The 19,147-nt window shown below is 34.9% G+C and overlaps 1 protein-coding gene across 1 annotated transcript; it reads left to right on the forward strand.

The window, feature by feature from the left end:
• LOC147539039 (uncharacterized) lies at positions 1-730 on the forward strand. The gene is made up of 2 exons (XM_086642165.1): positions 1-301; positions 400-730. The coding sequence occupies exons 1-2, from the start codon at positions 133-135 to the stop codon at positions 642-644; spliced, it is 414 nt and encodes a 137-aa protein (XP_086498291.1). The 5' UTR covers positions 1-132; the 3' UTR covers positions 645-730.
• The last annotated feature ends 18,417 nt before the right edge of the window (positions 731-19,147 follow it).

Genomic DNA, 19,147 nt, shown 5'->3' on the forward strand with positions numbered 1-19,147 from the left:
ATTTTTTAGTATATTAGTAATTGTCAAGCTACCCTTCCATTTCAAACTTAAGAAAACAGCAAACCAACAAAGACTTCTCATTTTTATGTTCTTTCTTTCCTTCTGAATTTCTCTTTCATCATTGATCTAACTATGTCTAATCTTATGAGTTCTCAAGGTATGGCACTAGCAACAGCTATGGCTGTTTCCGGCACTGTACTTCTCCTCACCTTTTGTCGACAAAAACCATTTTTCTCGTCTACTCTCTCGCCCGATCATTCTGAGTCTCACATACGAAATCTACGATCGTGTATATATTCCAGTAAGTGAAAAATATTATGTTCCGGCCAATTTTGTATTCTTATAACAAATGAATATGTATTTGGTTTTCTTGCTTATACTAATTTTTTTATTTTGTAGAAGAAGAGAAGAAAAGAAAGAAGGCCAAGAAAAGGGTTCATTTTGCTGAAGATGTAGTTGATCCAACTGGAAATAGTGAGGATTTTAGAAGGGAACATAGAAAGACATTATCATCATATAAATTATCTCAGAATCGTATATCCGAACGAAAGGAAGTTAGAGATATTCCACAAAATCGTATGGCTTTGTATAACGGAATTTTACGTGATCGTATACATCGAACGACTTTTTCATCGGTTTGTTGAATGTATTTTATATAATTTTTAGTGTTTTTTCCCTTTATTTTGGATGAGAGTTTGTGAAATATAGACTTAATTAGAAATTTAAATTATAGGTAAGTTTGTTTATAAACTAGATAATGTACTTGTTCTTGGGTGTAATCTGATAGTATTTATTTGTGAATATATTTCAAGTACTTTTGGAAAGTCAAGATCAAGACTTTATAGATCTCTTTATAAACTGATCAGAGAAGTTATGCTTTTGGTTTTTGTGGTCTGAAGTCTTCTTGATTAGCTAACTTAATCACCTGATTACTGTAAATTACTTTTTGTATTTAAGGAATATTTTTGTTTTAGTTGAACATGTACATTATTTAGTGTAAATTTGACCTATTTTCTCAATAATTACAAGTAGAGATATAAAACTTCTTATTTATTTGAAAGAGAGATGCTAGAATCACAAAAGATTTTGACAAAAAAAAGTTCCCAGCTGATGTGGCGGTTGTGATTTTCATCTCTCAACGGCCCATATTTGGTCAAAGTTTGAAACCACACCCGCCACATCAGCTGGGAACCTTTTTTTGTCAAAATCTTTTGTAGCTTTATCATTTCCCTATTTGAAAACTAGAAAAATCTCTCACATCCAAGAAACGGTTATTAGAGGAATCTCCCACAGAGAAAGTAAATTTTTTTTTTGAAATAATCAACTTTTATTCATTTGATCTATTTATAATTACAATCAGGTGATCAGTTGGATTTGTCTCATCCAAACAAATAGTTGTTACATATTTTCTCGCTTCTTTAACTAGTCTATCCGTCCTTTGATTTGCTTGCCTTCCGATGAAGGAGAATTTGAGGTAGTCGAACAGAGAAGTAAATTTAAAAACAATCAGATAGAAAGAAAATTCTATAACTTATTTGTTTGAGAATTAGAGAATATTTTTTCGTATTAATTTATCATGTACATTGTTTAGGTGAAATTTGAGTCAAAATTTGTTGTTTATCGAGAGGTGAAGACAAAGAGCCATTTGTATCAATTATAGAATTTTTTGTTTGATTGTTTGCAAAAAAAAAAGAGAATAGTAGAGAGAGGGGGAGAGGAAGAGAGAGATAGTGGGCAAGAGAGACACGTATTGAGATATGAAACGGATCGAGATGAAGAGATCTGGCGATCAAGGTGAGTCCAAGATATCGGAAGATGGAAAAGATGAGGAATATACATTTTCTTATGTTACGATATCTCTTGTAACTATTTAATGGTAATATTAAATAGAGCAAATCTAGTTTCCTAGTTAACTTGGGAGAAACGAGGAAACCCTAAACTCTAATTTCTTTATAAATAAGAGAAGGTTTTAGGAACTAAATCTTTCGATTACATTAATTTACATTCGATTATTGTAACGAATCACCACAATTGTGAGTAGCAAAGTCTGTAGTCCTTGTGGCTTTATTCAAGGATGTAGGTTGTGAATATCCGACTGAACCTCGTTAAATATGTTGTTCATCTATCTCCGATTGTAATATAAACGTGAATCTAACATGGCATCATGAGCAGGTTTATGCACCCAATTTCATCGAATTTTTTTTGCGTCTGTTATTTCAAACGATTTTCTTTATTTGTGATTCTACTTTTCAATCACATGGGAAATTTTCTAGGATTTCTATTAAAAGTCTCACCTGCCTTCAACTCGAGAACTCTGGGGTTTTCCTTGACCAAAGTCTAATGCCCTTGATTGACCATTGGCCGAGTCAAAGCGATTTGATCGCGCTTACCCTCGCCTGAGTCGTCTTCTTTGCATAACCACCCAAGACTGTTTTGTCGACCGATTTTTCGATCGATAATTCCCATCGTTCTGGACAAGTTCCACTAACCCACTATCAATTTTATCTCAATCGGTGACACATATATTAGTTTCTTGATGTAGAACGCAGTGAGGATGGTGTCGGATAATAAGATGGAGGTGGTGGTGTATGAAACACTGGTGGTGGTGACGGTTGGTATTGACGAAGAGACGGTTGTGGAGGGTTTTCTCGTACGGTTTCTCCCGGATTCCAATGATAATTGTACGAGTCGTTATTCGCATATAAACATGATGAGCATGAGCATCGATTCGTTATCTCTTGATGAGTATAATCTGGTTGATTATAATCTTCTTGCGGGATAGAATACGATCGATACTGATTTAACTGGTCTGGAAAAAAAAATTCAGAATCATTCACCCAAAACTTTGGTGGCTCTGAATACCACATGATGTAGAACGCATCGGAATTTAAGAATAAAATAAACTAATACGAAGAACAATAAAATAACGATAAAGAACGATTAAATAACTCTAAACTTGATTAAACTTAATTGGGTTTTCTCTTCAATCTGAGAATAATGGACCAACTAGATATCCTTTTGTAGGATTCTGGACTTTCCTAGATAGACTTGAATTAGACTTTCCTAAATAATTAAAATACTGCAACTGCCTAAATAACTAGACTCAAATCTGGACCTTTCCAATTATTGGAAATACTAAAATAACATAATTTCCTAAACCTAAATTCTCTAATAATCATACTAAAATTGGGACTTCCTAAAACTACTCTCTATGGCCGGTTGGCCCATGATCGGGTTCGGTCATGGAAAAAGTCTCCACGCCGGGTGCCCCTGCATCATTTCTTCTTCTCGAGTTTTTCAACCGACGACCGTTCCCTCCCTTTAGAATACATCGTCAGAGGTGACAATTCAGACCTCAACATCTTTATGTTCGCAATATCCTAACACGATCGGACATCCAACAGTGATAGGAATCGTGACTAGACCTACAAATCTCCCCTAACCGAAGCCAAACCTTTGCAATAGTCCATATATTGTCACTGATGCTCCTTTTCCTCTCTGACATTTTGCGATAGCGTTTTCAACACTACATCTTTCTATTGGCAATAGTATATTTTTTGTGACAGTTTTTCGTTTTGAGTCACTTATAACCAACTAGTTGTAGTTGTGACGCATATTCACCAGACTTTTGTGAGAACTTTTGTCACAGTCACAGCTGTTGCTGACTTCAACAACCTCTCTGGATTTTTGACGCATATTTGTTGTCCCCGAAACATCCAGATTGTGACGATCTTTTCTACCAGAATTCAACCAGTGACTTCGAAATTTTTGACAATGAATTTCTTATCGATTTTAAACAGAACAACATTATTTTTGTTGTTATTTCTCAAGTCAATTATTGACAATTTTTCATTCATCTTTTTTTTCCGGATAATGCATTTTTTATCATTCATAATGACAAGATTATTTGTGTTGTTACTCCTTTAGCCTGTTTTCGGCACTCTCAATGTTTTTCGACAATGCATCTTTTGTCAACAATTAACATTACCAGTATTTCAGTTGTAACTTATGCAACAATTTTTTGGCATTCCTACAATTTTTTCTTGTTGATTTTTAACACAACAATAGTTTTTTTTTTGTCGCTCATTAGGTCACTTCTTAACTATTTACATCCGAAAAATGATTTTCTTGTCGATTTTCAACACAACATCCTTTTTTTTTGTTGTTCGTCATTAAGCAATGTCTATCTTGTCGACTTTCGACACAATTTTTTCTTCTTTATGTTGTCACTTATTCGGTCAATCCTTGACTATTTTCACACAACAATTACTTTCTTGTCGACATTTATCTTCATAACACTTTTTTGTTATTGACATTTTGTTTCACATTATTATACACGGACTATCTTCTCATACATGACAACTATATCATTGCTTTCGTTGTCATTGCTTCTTGTTCAAGCTTCTACTTTTTCCAATGTTTGGTTGTGACTTAATCATCTTCAATAATCTTTACCAAGCATCCAAATCCGAGAGTTTCAAGAAAAAGACTAAGAAGAGTAAATATATGTTTTTTTTCTAAGTCGGACACTCCAAAATTTATGTGCTCCGGCTTGCGGGGGTATTGAGATATGGGACGAATCAAGATGAAGAGATCTGATGATCAAGATGAATCCAAGATAATAGAAGATATAAAAGATACGGAAGATATTTATTTTATTTTTTTGAAACCACGCGTAACAATATTTCATTCATAAGTAATAAAATCACAATGTTACATGGATGATCATAATTATTTCTCTCCTCTGAAAACTTCATGAGAGTTACATACCTTTAAATGCAAAGTGCCTCATGAAAAGAAAGAAATGGGACTAGACACCGACTCAATAAAATGACCCCAAAGGTTGAAAAATGAAAGGATCCTAAAGATCACGGATGAAAGGACCCTAAGGGTCAATAAAATAACAGGAAAAAAACCAAAAGAATCATTGTCGCCGTTACCGAAAAACCGTTGCCGTCACCAGAAAATCGCCTCCGTCGCCGTCACCGCCATGGAACACACCACGTACAACACCAAATCTTCATTGGTGTTCATATACAAACCATTACCGAAATCCATTTTTTCCTCTCCGCGAATCACAATCATGATTAGAATGATTATGAAACCTAAATCATACACCTCCATTGTAGGTTGATTCAAATATGTTCTTCAGATCCGGTCTATGACGTCTCACAAAAACCAGAAAGATATAAGATACCAATTTTCTTATTATAGATCTAAATAATAAAACAAACTAAAAAAAGGAAAATCCAGAGGAGGGATCCCTCCTCCGGTAAACAACAAGACCCAGAAACTGCCTAAAAAGTGATAACTGTAAATTAAAAGGGGATAAACCACCAAAAATGGTGGAGAAAAGGAATTAGATTATTCTACTACATTAGTTTAGATTCGATTATTGTGGCGAATTAATCACCACAATTGTGAGTAAAAAAGTATGTAGTAATTATGGCTTTATCTGAGGATGCAGATCGTGAATATCCTGTTGAGATGCGTGTGTAAACACGTGATATAAGAGACGAATCGAGATGAGGAGATACGACGATCAAGACTATTCCAAGATATTTGAAGATATGTGAAGATCAAGAATATTTAGTTTCATATATTTAAAATATTTCTTGTAATATATCTACTATTATTATTAGATATATTTTATATTGTTTCTTAGTTTAGTTAGGAGAAACTAGGAAACCCTGACCCTAATTTCTCTATAAATAAGAAAAGGGTTCTAAGGATTAAATCATTCGATTACTAATCAATCATTGTAACGAATCACCACAATTGTGGTTAATAAAGTATGTAGTCATTCTGGCTATCTCCGAGGATGTATGTCGTGAATGTCTGACTGAACCTCCTTAAATATGGTGTTCACATTATCGTGAATTTCTACATATCCGACTGAACCTTGTTAATTATAATTTTCTTTATTTATGTTCATGTATCTCCGATAATAATGTAATCGTGAATTCAAAACCACAGGTAAGGAGAGAGAGCGCAAAGGTGAGGAGAGAGAGAATGCAAGACTGAGAATGAGTAAGAAAACGATTTTACCACCGTTATGTGTTAAAATTTCACTTTTTCAGAATTTTATTCCACCACGAAGTCTACTTTCACTCATTCTTCTATTGGGTGGAAATCATTTTTATTATTCTGTCTTTATCTCATTCATAGAGAAGAGATCAACTCTTGAATCATTTATTTTTCTAGTGTAAGTAAATACAAAATTACACTATCCCCGTACCCGACTAAATATAATTCCTCATTATGGAATTTCAAAAACCAAAATTTAAATTAAAAAGAAGATGGAGTGTCAATCTACTAAGCCCCTCAACAAATAAAATATTTTGTACCTAAAATGTCCTAACCTCTGGCTTAAAATAAAATAAAATGTCCAACTTAGTGGAGGCAAGACAAAAAAAAAAAGTCAATCCTCTCTACTGGCCTTCATTCTACACATCAAAATAAAAGAACATGACATGTGCAAGATCTCATTAGCCACTCTGTCCATTGATACACTTAAACTACTTGCTTATATCACCATCTTACGTATGAAATGGCTTTTCAGTATATATATCACAAATCAGTTTACTTTATGGGTTAGGGTTATCTATTTTTCATTGGTCCATAGTAGTATTGAAGAGGCAATCTGCCCAATCTTCTAAACTAATACCACTTTTTTAATTCACATGTTCTCTCTTTATTCTTTTGGAGCTAATCAAGCAACAATGGTAATACATCACTCCGTAATTTTGCATTCAGGTAACCTAGCTTTCTCTTATTACATCACAAAAAGTGTGAGGGTCAGATAAGATTAATAATCCTAATAAAAGTTAGGAGCGAGAATTTGGACAAAATTCTCTAAAAAAAAAAAAATTGAATTTTAGTTAAAAAAGACTCATTAAACTTTTTTAGGCTACAACTCCCTGTTGCAATTAAGTAACTTTTATTTTTGTAAAACGACCAAACTAACCTTTGGTCGAAATAATTAAATTTATTCCAGGTAAAACAATTTTTCATCCATTTTTTCACTCTTTCTCTCTCTAAACCGCACTAAACCCACGATTTTCACCCTTTCTCTCTCTAAACCGAAGACCCAATCTCTAAAACCAACTAAGACGACGGTTTTCATTTGAACAACAAGGTAATCTCTCTCCTAGATGTTTTGTTCATAACGATTTAGTATAATTTCAGTAACGGTTTAACATAGTTTCAGAAACGATTGGACCATCTAGGTTTTGTTCTTAGATGTTTTCTCTACAGGTTTCTCTCAGATGTTTTCTTTAGGTTTAACATTTTATGATCTTAATCAGTAACATTTTAGCTACTGTTAATGTGGATTAACCTATTTTTTCATCGCTCGAACCCTAAAACCATCTATGTTGATAAAAGCTATAAATGATTTTTCCATCTTAGTTAGGTCTAGCATGTTCTGATATATTTCGGTAACATTTTAGCCATTGTTCATAGACGTTTTAATGTATTAAACACCTATATTGATTTTAGCTACTGTTAATGTGGATTAGCATAATTTTGTTGTATTTAGATCTATAATCTCTATTTTCTGGCGCTATTTAGGTCTCTTGCAAGGCTTTTGTTTAGGTTTTGCTTAAACCAAGTCGTTAAATGATGCACAAGACCTGCTCGACGAATCAATGAGCTTGCATTGTCCTGCAAGCACCTTGCACTGCCTTGCAAAGCCTCGCAAACACCTTGCATTGCCTTGCAAACAGCTTGTTAGGTTTAATTTATGTTCTATAATTAGACAATACTATAATATCTTTGTTAGGTTTATAATCTCTCTAGATGAGAAGCATTTTGTTGTTCTTTTCGTTCTAAATTTGTGATGCGATTATATGATGCTGCCCTCAATAGTGTTGATATGTTGCAATGGTGTTGCAAAGCCATGCAAGGTTGTCGCTAGGCCTTGCAAAATTGTTGCACGACCTTGAAAGGCCTTTGCAAATCTGTTGAACAACTAGAAGAAGTTCTCGCAAATTCTTTTGTAAATGGATCCATAATAGACTTTTTTGCTGGGAAATTGAAGAAAAAAGAAACTAAGAAGAAGTTCACATACGTCCACCACTTTGATTGTGTGAGTAACTTTAAATCTTTTATTACTATCTTTTAGTACACTTGATTTATAATCATATTTGTTCTCATGTATACTAAAAAGTTATGTATGCATTAGCTTGCAAAGTGCTTGCAGAGCCTTGCAAATACTTTGCATAGCGTTGCAAACACTTTGCATAGCGTTGCAAACACTTTGCAGAGCCTTGCAAACACTTTGCATAGCCTTTGCATCTAAGTGGAAAACAACTTGTACCACAAACATCTCAGTTGTAAAATGTTTTTTGAATTGATTTCATAGAGTTGGAAAAATAATGACAGAATACTTACAAGTTTCTTTTAATCTTTTTTAATAGTTTCCGAAGATAATCGAAAGACTGAAATCAAAATTATCAAACTTTGATGATTCCTCTGAAATGTTGATATTCTCAATCAATCATCTGAAGTCAAAGAAAGAACTCAGTGGTTATCATTGGTCACTTTTACTACTCACAATGAATCCTTGGAAATGGTATCACTTGAACTCCACGATGCCAAACAATGAGAATCGTAAGAGAAAAATCGACAATTCTACACGTATGCAAAGGGAGTGGTAAATTTCAACTCTTGATGCTTGTCTTCTTTTTGTTTTCATGTTTGTCATTACAATAGGTTTTGAATAGATTGCACACTCATTGCAAGTCAAAGCTCCATGCAGAGCCTTGCAGAGTCCATGCAAAGTCATGCAGAGTCCATGCAAAGCCTTGGAAAGTGATTGCAGAACCTTGCAAAGTGATTGCAGAGCCTTGAAAACTAAGTATTTCTTTTATATTGTAGATAAATGTTGTAGATGTCGGTCTTATTTTTTCTTATAATAGCAACTATTTGCGTCCAAAACCTCCTTCACGAATAACGAGAATGCAAGTAAACTGTCCACAATAATTAGAAACTTCTTAAGTATAAAATCATCATTTTTTATTTTAGCAAGTAATATTTTTGGTTATTTATCAACTCGATGACTTGTCTTTTCTTTACAGAGTCGATTGTGCTTTATACGTGTACTAGTATATTTCAAATATTACGAAGGGTGGAGATATTGAAGGAATGCAGATCAAACCATCTGAGATGACAAAACCTAGAGGAAAGTTAGTTGTTGATATAATTGCTGATGAGAATTACTGTTGTCCAAAATAAGAAAAAAAAATTTTGAATTTGTCTCTTGGATATGAATATTTGATGAATGAATGAATATTTTGATGAGTGGATGAATATTTTTGTTAATATTTTGTCGATTGTTTGTGATATTGAAGGTATATATGATAATTACATTTTGAACAATGTTTTTGTATTTTAATTTTCATATTGTCTTTACATATATTGAATAGATTGCAAACTCCTTGTAGTGCCTTGCAAACACCTTGCAGAGCCTTACAATTAAGTTACAGTTGCTGCCACAATAGAAAATTTGATTTGACCTTTGGAGCAAAATCTACTTGTACGATTTGAATAGAAAAATTTGCGTCATGTCTCTATCAGGCGCTTGATTTGACCTTTGGAGCAAAATATATTTTCTAACACCCATTCGTTGTTATGGACCGTCACTAATTGGCTATGTTCATTGCGAAATATGTTTTGTTTGGAATGTATGTAATTTTGAAAGCATATACAATCACAACTTGTACGAAATGATGTTGGGTTTGGGCAAAAACTTATTTTGTTGTAGTTGCATTTGGTTCCTCAAGTGCCACACACAAAATGGAAGATGAAAGAGACAACTCATACTAGACTCAACCCAAGGAAAACGAAAAGTCCAGCGGAGGAACCTACTCCGACAAAAGCGTCCAAGTGTACAACTATAGTGATAAAAGAGGTTACTTTCAACTAATAATTTATATTTTTTTGAAGCAAAATACATTTTCTAACGGTCCAATCATTGTTATGGTCGGTCATAAGTTGGGTTTGTTCATTGATGCAAAATGTGTTTTGTTTGGAATAATGCATCGCATAATGCATTTTGCTTCATACTTTTTTTTTTTAATTATGTTTCTAACAATTCAAATTTTTTCTTACAAAACATTTGAAATTTGTGGATGAAGAATATATCAAACATATCTAATATTTTTCTTGCAAAACACGTTTTGATGAAAACTCGCCTAAGTTAAGGAACAAAACATAGCTCTCATGAGTATCTTGGGGCAGACACATTCAACGAATTATGTAGCAAAATGGGTTATGTAACAGACAATCGATGAAATGGTATAGATCTGAAATGTAAGCTTGAAGATGAAACAGATAAAGATGATAAAACATAAGTTCGAAGATGAAATGGTAAAGAAGAAAGCGTAAAGAAAGCAAAAAAAAACATGAAGCTTGAACATGAAAATGAAGCTTCTCACGTGCTTCCAATGAGCATTACCAAACATTAATGGAGCTTGAAGATGAAGAACGAAGAAGCTTGAAGATGTAGAAGATGAAGCAATCGACCATAGGGGTTGTGCAGACGAACCAATCGGTAATCGGGGCTTGATGAAGAAGCTTGAAGATGAAGTAACCGCTAATGGCGGAACCAGAATCTTAAGAAGATAAAGGTTGAAGATGAACAAATGAAGAAGATGAATAAGTAGGAGATGGAGAGGTTGCATAGAGAGAGAAAAAACTAAGTTTTGGGAGAGTGGATGAGATTATGGTTTTATGAAATAGAAAATAGTTTTTGAAATCTATATTGAACGTTATTACGAGGATTAATTGTTAGAAAGTATATATATCTTAGAGATCCGTATTTGTGCATTGAGTTGCGTTTTTAGACTAGATCTCTATTTTCTTGCTCACCCTCTTTTTTTCTTCCTTTTTCATCTCTCTAAAATCCAACAGATCTGAGATCTACTAGGATGATGAAGACGAAGTGATTTTCCCTTTTGTCTTCTTGTCAGCACTAGGGTTCCCCAAAAACTCCACAAAGGGGAATAAATAATGTGTGTAAGGAATTTCGTAAGAAGCAAGTTTGTGAAAATAAATTTATTTTTCAACTTGCGGTTTTCTTTTTTATTTTCTATCGAAACCATTTCTCTCTCTCTCTCTATTAGGGTTTGAGAAACAGAGGAGAAATACAAGCTAGGATCTTCTTTTTTATCTTTCTTTAAGTGCTTGTTAACGTGGGTTAATCTTAAAATGGACGCACAAACTCTGAAATCATCTAATGAGAATAATATTGAAGGGATTAACTTTTTCTGTTCTCAACTAGTACTTCCTATTGTGAGTTCAAATTCTTCATCAAATAAAATAATCCGTAAAGTTCATACATTCGGGTTTTCAGCTATTGGCGGTGGTGAGTGGTGATCAGTGGTTGGAAATGGCAGTGGAGGTAGAAATTTTTGGTGGTGGAGGTGAGGATGAAGATAAGGGTGCCCCCTAAGTAAATTTTGATTAACTGAGTCTTTATGCATCACAGACTATTTCAGAAGCCAGTGTACCGCAGTCATTTTTAAACTTAAAATATGTCAGCCACAAATTTTAACCATTTTTTGTGAAAGGATACAACTTTCTGGAAAGTTAGTACTTTTGTTACTAATGTCACATTTGTCTCGAACCGTTAAAACTTTTATTTTACTCGTACAAATAGGTCAATTTGTAGCCAAATCAAAACGCACAAAAAATTTCTCTTTTTGTTTTGCAACAAATATAATATGCCAAATCCTAATTATCCGTGTGCTCCTTAAGTATATCTTCACATATTATAACTTTGTGTTGTTTTACGTGCATAAGACTTGTCGTATCATGAGAGACAGTTTACTTGAAACTTATAAGTAGGTGGTGGGGCTTAAAGAAAATTCTCTACGACATTAAGACTTTTTCAATTAACATTGACTTAAGGGGCATATTTACTTTTTAGTCCAAAAATTGACTTGATCGAAATATGCCCTTAATTTTCATCTTTTCTATCTCTCTACACTTCTCTGTTTCACTCTCTCTATATCACCATCTCTCTCACGTTCTCCTTTTGTCTAGCTCTCTCTCTCTGCCACTATCTCTCTAGCACTCTCTCACGATCTCTTTCCTATCATACTATATCTATCTCTTATTCTCTCTCTACTACTTAGCGAGACCGAGATGAGTCGAGAGAGACAGAAAGATTTACAGAGAAGGAGAGAGAGATCTACAGAGAAAGAAAGATTTATAGCGAGAGAAAGAGAGATCTTTAGTACAGAAAGAGAGATCTACATTGAGGGGGAGATAATGAGAGAAAGCAGGAAAAGAGAAACAATGAGAATGAGTGACAGAGAGTGTGTGAGGTGATCGGTCGGAAGTTCTAGAAGTGGAGAAGGTGAGGATTAGGGGGCAATTCGCAATCAAGTAAATTTTTGGGGTAAAAGAGAGATATACCTCCTAAGCCAATATTGATTCACGAAGCTTTATGCCCCGGAAAGTTTTCTTTATTCCCAAAACCGCAACCTATAAGTAATCTCAATTAGAGAGAAGAAGTAAATATTGGTTAAGAAAAGTGTATCTAATACACGTTTCAAGTCACCATATCTTAATTTTATTTATCTTAATAAAAATTTTATAACACCTAGTCTAATTGTGTTTTCAGCCGTCTAGCAAGGAAGGTGCTTTTATTTAGAATTATAATTAACGGACAGATCTATCTAGTAGATTGCACACTCTCACTACTATAAGCAATCTTTGCATTTATAGTTGTAGTTGTAGTAAAGCATTACAAGTAAGTTTGTCACTGAGAGAGATGAGAGTTAAAAAAAAAATTAATGTTTGAATGTTGTCGGCCAGTCAACGACCTTCGTCGGTGAAGATGATGAGGTGGCGAGAAGATGAGGTGGAGAGAGGCGATGAGTTGGATGAGAGAGAGGTGATGACTAGTTAACGGTGTTATAACGGAATCTGAAAAAGGGGGTCATCTGGGTTTTTTTGATCAAGTAGGGGGCTAGGCAGAAAGTTGGTCACAAAGTTTGGGGCTATTAGGAAAATAACCCTTTATTTTATCAAATTTGATCAATAAAGTTCAGTAATTCAGTTTAATCTTGTCAGTTTTGGTTCTATAAGTCTTAAGACGAGGATCTGAAGAGAAGACTTTTTCTAAGGTTTAGAAGTGTTAGACGAAGATCTAATTCGTTACGGAATTTTCTGCTGCGTTAAAAAGAAAGGAAAAAAAAACAAAAAGAAAAAAACGGACTACAGAAAAGCTGATCTGGTACTCCAATTTTTTGATTTATACTGAAGTCGCACCCATTTAGCAAGTTTGTCGACTTTGATGTTGTAGACATCAACTTGAATATTACTATATTAGAAACAAGGTTTTTTAATACGAAAATGTCTTATAAATGAAATCTTACCTCACATTATGTGGTTGTGTTTTCGATTAAAAAAATAAGATCATTGGATGCGAATGGTTATCTATCTTAAAATATAGTATTCTCTTCAAGACTATTGAGTAAAGAAGATTGATGGCGTGGTCTAGGATAAGTTAAAATATTACAATAATACTAATATAAGCTTCTTTTCCTATTTGCACTCATGACGTTGGCATCCTTGAAAAGTTGGTAAAATAAAGAATATTCCAGGTATATATTGGAATAATTCTTTTGACCCCTTGAAGATGACCAAATAATCAATTTAACCATTTAAAGATTATTTACTTCCAAATGGAATCTCTAAATTATATTTTTGTTGGATTTTGTGATGATATGTAATTTGAATTCGAAATTCAAACTTTCATATTTATATCAGATTTTTTTACTTCGTTATATTTTGAAGAAAAAAACTCCACTGATACTTCTGCATCTGCCCTTCAAAATAGTTTGGGTGCTTCCTCAAAACTAGAATGGTTTAGGGGAACTTCACCCAAAAGTCAAATCAAATTGATCTAGTTCACTCAATAAGGAGGAAGACGTGAAGATTAAGTGAGGTGGTAAAGATGAAGTGATATTGGTGGCGATGAAAATGACGAGACGACGAAGCTTTCTTTCTTTGCAATATGACAAACAAAATCCAATAAGACGACAAGTAAAGGTTAATTTGGAATCCACATTACAATGTCATGAAAAAAATATATCAAAAATGAGATTTGGAGAGCCATTTGGAGAGCCATTTGGAAAGATGGTCATCTTTAGAGGACTACTTTAACGAGTTAGTCATCTTTAAAGGGCGAAATGAAAACCTGTGAGAAGAGATCTGGACCAAATGGAGGAAGGGGAATATACCCTCCTCCCTTATTATATAGATTTATATTTATATATAAAAAAACATTGATTCTACTTTTTGGACTGTACTTTAGCCTTTAACAACTTTTTATTTGTTTATGTCAGGTGGACATGTTGTATCTATGAACCATGACTAGTTTTTCAAGTTCCCAAAGGATTAGATTGAAAATTCTTAAATCTAAACTTTGACCATACGTTTATTTTATGTGCAATTAATTTACTAAAGATGTTTTTCTTTTCTGTCCAAGTGGATCAAGTAAGAATTTAAATTATAGTTGTGTTTTCTTTTATGTGTTCGAACTTGAATTGCCTGAACTAGATTAGCTGAATCATTTTACAAATTTGATGTTTGTTATTTAATTCTGAATCATTGAGTCAAAACTAAGTTAATGATTTTCTTTTCTGTCCAAGTGGATCAAGTAAGAATTTAAATTATAGTTGTGTTTTCTTTTATGTGTTCGAACCTGAATTGGCTGAACTAGATTAGCTGAATCATTTTACAAATTTGATGTTTGTTATTTAATTCTGAATCATTGAGTCAAAACTAAGTTAATGACATTTATACCGTTCACTGAGAGTTTATAAAAGGGCCGGTAATTATAAGGCCCAAAATGGGGAAGTTAAAGAGAATCAGACCCAATACTAAATAATAATGAGGAAAAAACCCAGTAGGTAAAAATACAATTTTACCCTCCAAAATGAAATTTTCCGCCCAAATTAGCGTTCTGAACATTTCTGAACAATTCTTGGTTTGCTCTCGACAATTTTGTAAATTTCTGAACAAATCTTAGTTTGTCTCAACAATTTGTAAATTTTTGAACAAATTCGTTTTTGCTTAGACATTGTTTTGCCAAAATATTTCGCATTTTTTTCTTTTGCATTTTACATAGACAAACAAACACAAACATTTTGGCTACAACATTTTTCGATTTGTCTTGTGAAAAAATAAATGGTTTTCGCATTTTCTGTTTTGCTTTCGACATAAATATAAAGACTAAAGCATTTTTTATTTGTCCTTTACAAAAATTAAAATGTTATGCATATTATCCTTTGTATTTAACAAATCCGTTAACGAACAAATAATATTTTGACTAATACATTATATATGTTGTTAAGAACATAATTATATATGACGCCAACATTTTATAATAAGTCGGGACATTTTATAACAACACAATGATATATGTTGTCAACATATAAGAGTAAAAATGGAATTATGAAAAAAATATGTTGCCTTGTTAACAACATAATTACATATGTTGTGAACATTTTGAAAAATGTTAAAAAAAATGGGTTTTTTTGACATTATTATTTTTGAGTGGGTTTTTTTTCTTATTAGGGTCTAGATTTTTGGGTTTTTCACTCATTTTTTTCTTTATAAAAAAAAGAACCAATTTCTATTTTTGCCTCTGAACAAATAAAACAATGCCATAAAAGAAGCACTGTCTCTTTCTCATTCTCTCCCTCAACAATCACTATCTATTACTTTTTTTTTGTAGAATAAACCAGAATTTTCATTCATACGTAGGAATTCAATCCAATACAGTACATGGTTTTGAGACTTTTGACTCCATTGAGTACAATGAATTTATTAAAGTAAATGACAACATGAGACTTACAAAAGTAAAAACAACATGAAGCAAAATCAGTATAATATTGCAAAAATAAGATAGAAAGCCCTAAAGGTCATAAATAAAAGGTTTCTAAAGGTCACGAATGAGAAGACCCTAAAGGTTGTGAACGTTATTATACTTAATGAAGAAGGATGCACCAAGTAGAGACGAATGACGGTTGCATCAAGAACACCACCAAGTTTCTCGGGGGAGAATTATGAATGTCACCGGAGACATTGACATTGATTTTAAAGATGAAGATTGAGTTATTTCATAACTTTATCTTCTTGAGTGAAGATAAATCAGCCTTTTCTTTTCCTTTCATCTTCTCCATGCCTGTTGTGACATCAGAGCCTGAAAACGCAATATGAATGATGTCCTTCCTCCACACCACCACCACTGAAAACACCACCAGACCCGACCACCACCAGCACATAACCACCACCAGACCCGACCACCACCACCACATAACAAACACCAGATCTGACCACCACCACCACCCCAGAACACACCACCACCACTGAGAACACCACCACAGAACACACCACCCCCACTGAAAACACCACCAGACTCGACCACCACCACCACTGAAAGCACCACCTCCTCTAAAAACCTCCCCAAGACACACCACCACCGCTGAAAACACCACCACACCCGACCACCACCACCACCACAGAAAACACCACCACACCCGTGAAGGATATAATGCCTAAAGTCTGAAGGAATGGTATCCTTCCGAAGGAGTGTCCTTCGACCAAGGATGCAATGCGTGCAATTTGGCTAATAGGATCTTAATGACCTTACTCGGAAGATCATTAGTCCGGTCCAATTAGGGGTCGTAATGCTTAGCTAGAAGCCAACTACGATCGTCGAATCAAGAGTTGATTCGCGGCTAACATAGACCGGATCCTACAAGGGTTACACAACAGAGTAGTGATTTGAACGGAGAGAATTGACTAGATGGATAATGGCAAATAAGTGGATTGGATCTATTATTGGTAAGTCCTGGAAGATTCGGAGAAGTCCGAAAGAGATAAACAGGTCCGGGCCCAAAAGGGAGGCCCGGAATGGCTTTAGGGAGGCCAGCCATGTGATGGTCGGCCCAGGAAATAGGGTCGGCCATGTGATGGCCGGCTAGGCCCTAAGTGGGCCGGCCAAGGAAGCCCATAAAGGGCTATGTTGGTCGGCCACCTTAAAGAGACCCAATGGAGGGTATTTTGGGTGTTGCCTAATAATTAGGTTTATGGAATCCTAGTTTGAGTCTAACACCTCTTCTAGGGATTTCTATATATATCTAATTGTACAACCTAAATACACACACAACTGAGAGGCAATTCAGAGACAGAATTGTGTGTGTCTGAAAGAGTTTCCGAATATACATCTCAGAGAGAGAGAGAGAAAAGGAGTTTTCTCAAGTATCTAGTCAAGAAGGAGTTCTTCATCTCAACCTTCAAGAAGGTCCTAGCTGACTGAAAGGAGGGAGTTCAAGTCATTACTCGGTGTCTCAAGTAGAGGAGCAACACTTGGAGCTCTTATCTTCCGAATACTGGTCGGAATTTAGTTCGTGGGAAAGCGATTAAGAGGTAATCATCTTTCCAATCTAGTTCATTGGTATGTTCATGTATAGATCCTGGAAACTAGTGTTAAACATATGATGTTTGAGATTCCGCTACCAACACTAGACAATTAGGTGTATGAGATACACTAGGTTATTCCCCCACAACCCGAGCACCACCACCACAACCAAAAATCAGATCGCGCCACCAAAAATCAGATTGCATCACTACAAACGAAACCCTCTAACAGATCGCACCGCCACAAACGAATCTTCGTTTAAAATCAAATCAAAGTTGTTGTATGATGCCCATCACTCTTTTCTTTCTGTAAGACATCTTCAATTTGGTGAAATGGAAGAAGAAGAACCCCATGAAGATTGAAGAACCGCCACCATATAACTGCCTCTTTTCCGCCTTTCTCATCACTAAAAGGCGAAGAAAGATGTAAAAAACAAAAGAAAAACTAAATTAATACTAAGATAGGGAAACTCTCCTTCAATGGTTAAGGAGACTCCGGTGAAGGGACCCTTCCGCCGGAAATCGATGATCTGTATGGTACTCTCTGCAAAAAAATATTTTAGAAAGAGAGAAACTCGTGAAAGAAGTTTTAAGATCCACTCTGTATTACCAAAGATGGCAAAGTTCCAGCAATGGTTCAATCACAATGACCCTCGCCAGATCCGACGACCTCCCTCCTTTAAAAACCGGATCTATTTTTGTCCAATTTGGACAACCAAACGTTGTCCAAATCAGAATCAAGACGGACCATTGGATTCGTTTCATCAAGCTATTGAATTTAGACCCTAATTTTCTCAAAATCCGATTTCATATGAATGAGATATCATCGATTTACTTGGAGTATGAGGATAACTACACCGTGTAGTTTTATCATTAGTACCGTATTGGAAAACTACGGAAAGTTCTACATCCTTATATAGACTTTTTTCACATACTAATAGTAGATTTTTTGAAACGATGGGGTGTTTTACGTCGTTTGCGTGGTGCGTATAAGGCGCTTTAGAGGCGCCCGCACGCAGTTTGCACTCCGCACATGCGCATCGACGGGTTAATAGATCCATTAGGGATCTAACGGTAGGCGTTCGACAGGTAGGATCTAGATAGATCCATTGAGATTTCGATCCATTGAGATTTGATGGTCGAAATTAAACCTGAAATCCAACCGTCAACTATGACTGTTGGAAACATCCATTCGTCTATAGGCACCCATATGAAGTGTTGCCAATAACCCTATAAATACCATGGCAATTCAGCAAACTAAACACATTAGTCATGAGCATTTTCTGAGCATTGATTTTCAAGCATTACAGTTTAAGGATCATTGTTTAGAAATTTGTATTGCTTTTCAAGCATTACAGTTTAAGAATATGACTATCCAAGACCGCCCAACTAAATAGGTGGTCACCAACATTATATATCTAATCCGATGAAGTTATTGCCAGGTACTGTATGGCCCTGGGCCGATTCCTAGCTCTAAACCAGCCTTTCCCGTACCAAAGGGTAAGGCTGGGAAAAAAGTCTGCAAACCCCGAAACCCGTCACGCATACCCGAGTCCGCTAGCACTGCGGGTACCCGAAACCCGAAGGCGGGTTTAGCCCGACCGACCCGATGAAATCAACGGGTCGGGTAAGGGTACGGGTTTTGAAGTGCTACCCGGCATCCCGCCCGACCGATAATCTTTACCCAACATAACCCGCTTAATAA

The sequence above is a fragment of the Eschscholzia californica genome, unplaced genomic scaffold (assembly GCF_041429995.1).
Source record: "Eschscholzia californica isolate CP2 unplaced genomic scaffold, dmEscCali1.0.p SCAF_5, whole genome shotgun sequence".
Classification (NCBI taxonomy): domain Eukaryota; kingdom Viridiplantae; phylum Streptophyta; class Magnoliopsida; order Ranunculales; family Papaveraceae; genus Eschscholzia; species Eschscholzia californica.